The sequence below is a fragment of the Stegodyphus dumicola genome, chromosome 11 (assembly GCF_044657685.1).
Source record: "Stegodyphus dumicola isolate Sdum_Otavi_A_Nest chromosome 11, ASM4465768v1".
Classification (NCBI taxonomy): domain Eukaryota; kingdom Metazoa; phylum Arthropoda; class Arachnida; order Araneae; family Eresidae; genus Stegodyphus; species Stegodyphus dumicola.
The window spans coordinates 104,823,538-104,833,858 of record NC_140778.1 but is presented as its reverse complement, the minus strand read 5'-3'; the positions used below and the strand labels follow the sequence as shown (position 1 = coordinate 104,833,858).

The 10,321-nt window shown below is 29.8% G+C and overlaps 1 protein-coding gene across 1 annotated transcript in view; it reads left to right on the top strand.

Annotated features, from left to right (window-relative positions):
- casp (Fas associated factor casp) overlaps positions 1 to 9,886 on the top strand; it is a 72,179-nt gene extending 62,293 nt beyond the window's left edge. Inside the window, exons 15-18 of the mRNA XM_035352891.2 lie at positions 4,734 to 4,814; positions 6,323 to 6,433; positions 6,632 to 6,847; positions 9,401 to 9,886. Of these exons, the coding sequence (XP_035208782.1) occupies positions 4,734 to 4,814; positions 6,323 to 6,433; positions 6,632 to 6,847; positions 9,401 to 9,481 (489 nt within the window). The 3' untranslated portion in view covers positions 9,482 to 9,886. The remainder of the gene's footprint in view (positions 1 to 4,733; positions 4,815 to 6,322; positions 6,434 to 6,631; positions 6,848 to 9,400) is intronic.
- Positions 9,887 to 10,321: the final 435 nt, after the last annotated feature.

Here is a 10,321-nt window from a genome sequence, read left to right as displayed (position 1 = left end):
TAAAGAGTGAAGGAGAAATGATTTCCCAAATACTGCCAACCTCTAATAAACTTTCCGCAGTTTCAGCATCTTGCCCCTAGACCAGTACTTTCGAGAACATTCTGGCATGTTATGTAACTGCTACTATAAATGTAGTGTTTGCGCCATTTTTCATCAGACCTTTGCTGCCATTTTTCCCATCTTCCTCCATTTGTTCGAACAGTATGATGCAGTAAATTTAAAGTTAATTCTATTTTGTTTTAATTACTATTGCATATGTAATTTTGGAGAAGTTAATCTAAAAGAATAATGATCTGCAATTTGCATTGAATAAAGATATTGGAACTATAAATTTATTCAAGCTTCTTCATTCATGTGCCCGACTGCCAAAATATGACATATATATATGTATACAGTAAATTACCATTAATTTGAAAATTTGGTTATTTGAAACAAAAACTTAAATCCATTATTCACAAGGACTTAAAATAAGTTTAAGATTAATTTTAAGATTTAAGTTTTTAACATCTATAATCTGTAAATCGTAATGATTACAAATTTAATATGCCTTTAAATGAACTCTCATAGTATGCTTCACCACTTACACAAGGGCACATCAGATCTGGATTCCTGACTTTCACGGAATAAGTTATCTGATTCAAACTTTACCCTACAGGACAAATATTTTTACAATATTTGAGAATTTTAAATTGGCTGATTTTACATTATTTTATATCACATGCAGTTAATATTAATGATCATAATTAATATACTATGTATGTTTAGAAATAATATATTTTTTATGTATTCATTCAATTAATATTGCTTGAATTTTATATAACTTTAAAAAATATATTATTATTCAAATATTATGTCTCCAAAACCCTTTTTCAGAAGATATAATGCATCTTCTTTTAGGCTCATTCCTTTCTTGTTAAGGAAATATATTATGGAAAATATTGTGCAATTAATCTTAGAACGTCATATTTTGTATTTATATTAGTCTGGATTTCACTTTCTGTGCGGTGTGGTATATTTCAATAAAATTTTCAACAAGCATCAAACAAAATTTCAAGTTCGTTTTAAAATTGTACTGACTTGTATGTAAAATATAGCCTTTAAAATTTGATATACCTAATAAATGTCTAAAAATCGTTTTTTAGTATTTCTCTCATGTCTGGTTCTTGTAATTTGATAATATATAATACCATTGATAAGAAAAGTCCACCCCACCCATTATATTGTTTTTGGCTCTGGATACATAGATGGATCAAGAGCTTTGTTATTATCAAAGTGCAGATGTTTCATATTGCCTTATGCAAAAGTGTGTTGCAAAATTAGGCATGTGAATTATGTTTTCACCAGTATATTTAGGCTGGTGGTTTAGGAGCAGTGCCCTGCAGAATTAACACTGCTAAAAATACTAGAATTTCATCATTTGTGATGTTAAAAACATTATTTTGATGAAAATACTTATTCAAATATGTATTTATTAAGCAATTGAATATAAATATTTGTTTGAAGCATAAACTTCTGTACATTAAATTTTCAGATGGTGAGTGTAATGAAGTGTAGACAGTCAATTTCGATGCTGTTAAAAAACATTAATTTGTTTCCATAGTATGTTTATTTCTAATACGCTGAATAATAGCATGAAAATAGCATTGAAAGATTTCTCTTATCCTGAGCTACAACTTTCTGCACATGACATGAACTTCACTAAGTATGGCTTCAAATAATGCCTTGTCCTGTTTTTACTTCCTTGTACGAAGTAAAAAGGAAGTATTGTAATCGCGAAAAGTTTCAGGCAGCATATTTCAACAAAAATATCCATTTTGACCGCTATCGAATGCAATGTAGCGATGTTTTTGCGTGATATCTGTACATAAGGACAGAATAAAAGACTCGTTTCCTTCAAAAAAAATTATAAAACTGCTTTAAACTTATTTCTGAAGAGAATTTTTCGTGGCGTCTGTATGAACGTATGTACGTACGTGCGTATCTCGCATAACTCAAAAACGAGTAGCCTCAGAACGTCGAAATTTTGTATATAGGACTGCTATAACATGTAGATGTGCACCTCGTATTTTGGTTGCAATCAGCCGCACCAAACATATGTAAATATATTTACATATATATCCACTTCTGTTACTCGGCTGAGTGATGTCAGTTTCTTTCCTCTTATATGTTTGTAAATTGTACATTTTTTGCTTTAAAAATGATTGTATTATGTTGTTTTTAACCTTCTGGTTAAGGTTTTTATGCCTTTAGTAAATCTGTATGCAATATTTTTAGAATTATCAACAATTTTAAAGTTGTTTAAGTGCCACTAAGCCTTTTTTTTATGGCGGCCATTGATTGTTTACATTTGAAACAGCAGACTAGTGGATTTGTTGCCAATCTAGAGAAACTTAGCTTTGCAACAACAAAGATAACGCCTTCATTTATTATTGCCAATTAAATCATGCTTAATCCTTTCTGCAATTTTTTCGAGGAAATAAGTGTTTAAAATTTACTTTGTAATTTTTAATATAGATATTTTGAGTTTTTATGTATTTTTACCTTCTCGCGAAGTGAGAACTGAATTAATTGAATGAGAAATGCTCAATTGTCTGTGAAAAACTGTTTCTTTTTTGTTTTATTTGCTTAATTTCTTTTATAAATCATTCTAGCTTTATTATAGTATTTGAATAGAACATGTGGCAACGATACTCAATCGTCTGTGAAAACTGTTTCTTTTTTGTTTTATTTGCTTAATTTCTTTTATACATCATTCTAGCTTTATTATAGTATCTGAATAGAACATGTGGCAATGATTAGATAATTCTATTCTTTAAATGATATAAATTTTGTGCATTCTGAGTTATAATATGAACGAAATATAATACTTTTAAGTGAACCTAGCGCCAGAGTGTCGCTATGTTAAACAAATAGAGTGAATTTTAAAGAATGCGTTTATCCTATTGTGGTTTATGCGCTGTCGGTGAAGTAGATTTAATTCAATCCAATAAGTTTAAATGAAATGCAAGAAAAAATGCGTATAATTTAATATTCCAATACAAGGAAGTCATGTGTACACATCAGATTTTTTATTTTCATGACTCTGCATCTCATAGATGCATCAGCCATGTTTAGTTCTTCCATACAAAATTTTTATTGATGCCGTTTTCTTAGACTAACAATAGAGAAATCTGATGGCAGTAAAAATGACAATCTACTTGCTGCAAACCAGTTACCATCTTACATTCCCACCTGTTTCTTGTCTCATACAATCGAACATTGGCATGCGCTTTTCAATTGACTCAAACAAAATTTAATTTTGTGCAAATTGGGCATTGACAGTTACTCAACAATATATTATAGTTTTGTGTGAAGCTAATATCATCACTTTTAGTGTTTGGTAGATCCCATAGACCCATGATTGAACTGTAAACTCTGGAGACGGGGGACTGTTCTTAAAACTGTGACTGGTAGGCCTTAAAATTTAGCTATATCATATTGTTGCAATAACAGTTTTTTGTTAAGCATCCATTCACTTGTTTTTGGTGGATTTTAGCTTTTTCTCTGTGAACACTTAACTACCAAAATAAAATAATAATGAAAAAGATTTCCCTTTCTCAAATCGATATTGTCATTCTTGAGTTTGCTACTGAAACTAAATGCAATTGGTGATAGGGGAAAAAAAAATCTTTAAAAGGCAGTTACCATTAATGTCTGGTAGCAGATTAAAATTCATCACTATCTGCTTCTGAAGAATGATAACTGAAAAATATGTTTTCAAATGATTGGTCAAATCCTGAGCAATATTCAGAATAAATAATCATATCTTCATTGGAATTATTAGATAATCAAGAAAATTGGGAAATTGCATTTGACTGTCACTATAATGCTAAACAAAACTTCTAAAGAGTACATATGTTTCAAGTTAAAGTGTTTATTCCAAGAATCTGCCATCTTTGAAACTGAAATAAAAATACATTGTTATTTAAATATGAAGAATCGGTTTGACTATCCTTAATAACAGCTGAGAGTATTTAAGGAAGCCTGACTTTAGTTTTCCATGATCTATAGTTACGTAAACTAACTGGTGTGAGATAGGCTTATTTATTCTTAATAAAGCAGAAAATCATGACATGAGTCTAGTTCATTTGTGACATAAATAGCCAAAATGCTTTTAATATACTGAGCTCCGATTAATCATTTAAAGAGTGAAGGAGAAATGATTTCCCAAATACTGTCATTAATTCCAACTGTTGGATATTTCAGATTTGCTTGTCACAATGAGTTTTAATTAGTGAGAGTCCAACTATATATGTATTTATGTACATATAATATATTATTCAGTAGTTTGCTAGCTCATTAATTTAGATCTAATGCAATGAAAAATCACTTCTCGCAACTTTCATATTTAGAATGAGATATAAATCACAAGGCCAAGGCATTTGGCACTTTTTATGACAATTGATATATGTCTTGTCTTCATGGTTTATGTTGTTGCATCCTTGTGTTTGTGTGATTTTTATAACAAGACATATACCACTTTGTATATATCAACTTTAACTATTCATTAAAAATACATCTGTAGCTAAATAACAACATATGCTTATACAGTGCAGCCACATTCATTATTATCATTGCAAATTAAGGAATTTTGTAAGAATTGAACATTTTTCTTGAGTATTGCATAAAAGATATTTTATTTTTCATTTATCATTAAAGTTGCATAGTTATGAATTTCAATTTTTTTTTAACAGGAAGAAAGGGAAGCTAGGGAAAAGGTTAAACGAGAGCAAGATGCTGCTTATGAAGCTTCATTGCTTGCAGATAGAGCAAAGGTAAATTTGAGAGAATTCTCTGTATTCTCATTCTATGTAAAATTGCATGTATTCATTCATATAGTTGGAAATTATCTAAAACTTACACTAATTACATTGCAATGAATTTGTTGTATGCCTTTTAAGTAGTTTTTGATTTATTATGTTAAAAACTATTTGTGCTACTCCTACACCTATGCAGGTTATTTTCAGAATATTTAATTTGAGCTGCATATATTTAATATTGGTTATACTACTTACTTGTTATTGTCATAAATTATTCCTTTCATGATACACCAGAGCCATTGTATATGTGAGGTACATTGCTTTTTCATTATATATTTTTCTCATTTAATGTCAGATTGCAATATATTTACTGTGTTCATCTTGTGAAGATTATTTTAATATAATAAAGCAACATTCAAATAAGAGTTCTTGAAAAGTTAGGTGTCAAAACCTTTATCTACATTAAATAGATTTTTAAAAAGTAAGCGGCACTTACTCCTACAAAGCTTATTGTCTATTATAAAGAAATTAAGGATTTATCTGAAAATTAATTATAAATTTAAAGAACAATATTGACACGTTGAATGCCATGCGCGTTTTGCGTCATTCGCCCATGGCCCCAACATGAGTTTTTTATTATTCGATTTATACTATGTTGAAATATTATCTACAGAAGATACAGTGATTTATGTAATTGTGTTTAATCCATTTTTCCTGGTGGGAGGTCACTGCTCACCCCCCGAGGGGCTGCAGACCATTTTTTGCGATCTATGGTTATTATTTAAAAATTTATCTGTATCGATATTTACTCTAATTATATATTTTTACTGTTGGCCGCGTCATCGGCATCCCTCACAGCACTGTAGCTAAGTCAAGCGCTGGCCACCGGTGAACCCCACGGCAGTCAACTTGTTAAAGTTTTGATTTCCACTTAAACAATCTTTTAATTCAACACATTCATACTGGGGCCAATTTTTATGTTCTTTGCCATGAGACGGCTCTCTTTTTGACGCGTTTCATCTGGCGGCGCGCGATTATTACTTGTTCAGACCTGTATACGAGTTGTACGTTGCTAATAGTTATTAAAAAAAGCTTTTATAATAAATAAATGTTAATATTTTATTATTTTAATTTTCAGCATCTAATAACGCAATTGAGTGCAAACCATCGGTGGCACGCGTTAGCCAAGGAGACAGACTAGTGCAGGCCACCGGTGGTACACGCCGCCCGATGAGACAGACTAGTGCAGGCCACTGGTGGCCCGTGCCGGCGTGAACGTGTTAATGCATGTTGCTTTTATGTTGAATTATTATTGTGTACATATTACCAGTATGTTACTGTAGAAATGGAATAGAATATAGCTGAGCAAAACGCTGAAGCTAGATACTGTATTTTAGGTCTTCATAATCAATTTATTAACTCTTGAAGTTTGTAAGAAATGAGATCCTTTACCTGTTTCTATTTTAGGCTAATTTATATATATATGTATATATTACATCTTTTGTTATGCCTATTGCTTGTAGGAAGAAGCTCGCAGACAAGAAGTTGAGGAAAAACTAAAGCAAGAAGAAGAAGAATTATTAAAAAAAGAAGAATTGGAACAGATGAGGCAACATGAGGAAGAAGTTAAAGATGTATGTATATTTATTATTTAAATACTAGATTTCTAGCAATGCTTTATAGCATCCTTATCTGCATTTTGCATTTCAAGTGTTTTTATTACATAAATGTCTAGAAATAAACTGAAATGCAAAAAATTCATATTGCAGCATTTCCTACATTATGGTATTGCATGCATTTTTTACATTATTACAATTTTATTTCAATTTTAGGCTATAAGAAGATCTTTAGCAGAACAGTTACCTCCTGAACCACCTGCAGATTCTTCAAAACCTGTTAGTCACATTCGTGTGCGATTGCCCACAGGGATCACGATTGGTCGCCGTTTTACAGCAGATACCCCACTGTCGTTGTTATTAACTTATATCGCTTCTCAGGGTTACCCAGCTGCAGATTACAAAGTACTTGCAAGTTGGCCCCGTCGAGATGTAAATATAATTTTATTTTCTTTCTAGCTTTTAAACTCTTTAAAGCTATGGAAAGTTTTATGCTATATTTTATGAGACATATGCATAGAAAAAAGAAGTAATATAAAAATCATATGCTAGATTATCAGTTTTGAAAATTAACTATAAATATTCTGTATTTTTAGAGCTAGATGGGCCATTCAGTAAGTTATAGCTATAAATAGGAAAATAATAACAGAATGAAAATTACAGTAACAAATGCTAGCCACTTGAGCACAAACATGCATGTGCCATTCAGACTGATTTATTGATGAAATAGAGTAGATAAAACATAATCATGTAGTAGGGATGTTTTTTTAGGTCTCATTTTTTCACTGTTGTTTAAAAAGCACAAATTTAAGAAGACAGAAAATTACTTTTAAGTAATCTAAGATAGTATTTTGATCATCATTTCTAATTAATTGTTTGATTACATTGTGTTTAATTTAATTTTGTACATTTATATATTTATTTAAATATCGATAAAAATATGAGTGTTTTGAAAGCTTAATTTTGTTATATATACATAATTTTAGGATAAAGTGTATTAAATAACTGTTATTATATTATAATTGATTATAATAATTTTATGAGAGTAAATAATTATTGCAGTACTATGGTTAATAATTATTATATGTCTTTTTTTATCTGTTATGTAAAATATATGTACATAACATACTCTAAAATTTTTTTTAATAATTGGTGTTAATAATTTATGTGCTAATGAACAATTATTATAGTTAAGTATTATTATATCTAATCATAATAAATAATTATTATTGTTCTTGTTAATTTGGGGAGGGGGCTAAAGTCTATATACATTATTATACATAGTTTAACCCGACCTCTTAATAAACTACTACTGGTTATTTTTGTGTGTTGTTAGTTACATGATTTTCCTGCATGCAGAAATTTCATTAAACTTTGGAATGTGGCAAAAGAATTTTTATGTAAGAATGATGTTTTTACATTTTGAACCATGTGTTGATAATGAAAATAAATATGTATATGAATGGAACATTTTGGCACTGAAACGTGATAGATGCAGAATTTTGAACATTTATGTTCCTGTTATCTCGACTTGAGGCAAGTGTGGCTTTATTTTGTTTTAATTTAGAATTTTGTTTCTTTGTTTGTTTGTGCATTTGAAATGTCATTCCAGGATGACGCTTATGAATGATATTACGCTTCTTAAACCAAAACAAAAGACTGTTAGAGCAAATATTACTTGCTTTATTATGAAGATGACAGATGCTAATAACGATAGTTCCAAAGATATGAATAATGATTTAGAATATTTTTGTGATCGACTTTCAGATTTTTTGATTGAAAGGAAATTATTGGATAATAGTATTCATAATTTATTCTTTGATGCTGAATATGAATATGATTTTTTACAGTCTCAATACAATGATATAAACTTTTTAGACACTGATATAAACTTAATTTTTGTACAGTTATTTTAAAGGTGAACTGAAGAGATTAGTTGGTGAAATAAGTATTGTCATAGATACTTACAAAAAAAATTCTTATTAACAATATGATTAAGGTAAAATAACATGCCGAACAAATACTAATTTAAAAGTGAAACAACAAAATTCAGCGTAATATTTGCAAATTTTCACAGGGCTAGTTTCGTCGGCAGCTAAAACTAGTCCTGTGAAAATTTGCAAATATAACACTGATTTTTGCTGTTTTACTTCCAAATTAGTAACAATATGATGTTAAAAATAGAATAATTCAAGTTCATCTGGATTTTTTGAAAAATATTACACAAATATGATTCCATCGCCTACAGCCTGGAACAAAGATTTCATTGAATGCAGCTGAAGTTTCACTGCTTTAGGAGACTGTAGTTTCACTGCTTTAGGAGTGTAATATCAAAGCATATGGTCATGTCTTAGAAACCAAAATTTTTCAAGCATTTCCTGATGATATGAGTAGAAGATGGATTATTAGTGCGAAAAGACTGGAAGTTGCAGAAAGAGTTATTACTGCACTTAGCAGTTTCTTGCGGAAGAAGTGGAAGGAGCACTTTCTACTATAAGGATAATAAGTGAGAAACCAGGGAATTACACATTTAATTCTTCTCAGTAGCTCAAAATATAACTTCCTTCAAAATAAAAAGTGCCTCCTTACCTTTCCTTACCAGTCATTTACTGCTGGTCTCATCATCAGCAATCATTGTTCTCACAGAATGTTTTCAGATATCAAAGCAAAAAATAGTCCCTTAAACCCTGGTGACTATGAGAAAATAGTAGCCCTTAGTTATGAATAATCTAATTGTAAATTTTAAAGAAGCCATGATACTAGTCCCGAGTATTATAAAATGTACCATGCATAACTTTACATTAAAGAAGTATATTAATCGCCTCTAGCCCAGTGATCATTGGAGAATATAAAACTTTTTATCTGTAAAATTTCCTTATATAAAGAGACTGTCATGAAAAAATGTGTATATGTTATTTTTTATTTATATTTAAATGAGTTTATAATTTTTTCTTTCATGTACTCATTTTGTCCATTTCTTTCCAGCTCACTACTTTAGAAGAACAGAAGACATTAGAAGAATTACAACTTTATCCAAAGGAAACACTCACACTAGAAGAAAGATGAATTTTTCATAGCATATGTCTTTATGTATGTGCTTGTTTTATACCTCGAACAGGATATGGCTACATGGTAGCCACTTGCTGCAGAAATTGAGTTATACCTGTGATACCCACATTCTATTACTACATTTGCTACATTTTCTCTGATTCTAATGATAATTAATTGAATATCTAAGTTAATATTAAGCTATGTTGAACTTAAAATTTAGTATAGTTAAATAACCATTTGTGTTAAAATACATGAAATTGCATTTAAATTAAGGTATCAAACATTGTAGCATTCAAAGATTTCAGAACTGTCACTGTTGTTTAAGTTGGACTTCATTATGTACAGACTAATTGCCTTCATCTGAAGAAATGTTTGAGAATACTGTGTGCATTAATTTTTAATAAAGTATGTATAATGTAATTTTTCTGCAATTATTTTATATTGAAATGCATTCAGATGACAGCTTTTGTAAGAAATCAAAAACATTAATTATTAATTTTATTTAGACATTTCTGTAAAAATGCATGAACTTTTGTTACCACTTACATATTGTAGATATTAATATGTGGTATAGCAATGATGTGTTGTATAAAAAAATATGAAGTTTGAAATATTGTTTAGAACTTGTTTTACTTTATGTTTTCATTGACAGTTCAAAAGCATTTAAAGATGACAGCATCTGTTTCTGCTGTCAAATGGAGATGAGTGACCAATCAATTCCACTATCCACAAGTGATAATGGAATTGATTGGTAGTTGCAATTGATTATAAGTTCATTGATTTAGGAGGGATTACAAGTAAATGCATGAGTGCTATAAATTGCTTGTAAAGAAATGATGCTAGTGAATCGGGCAG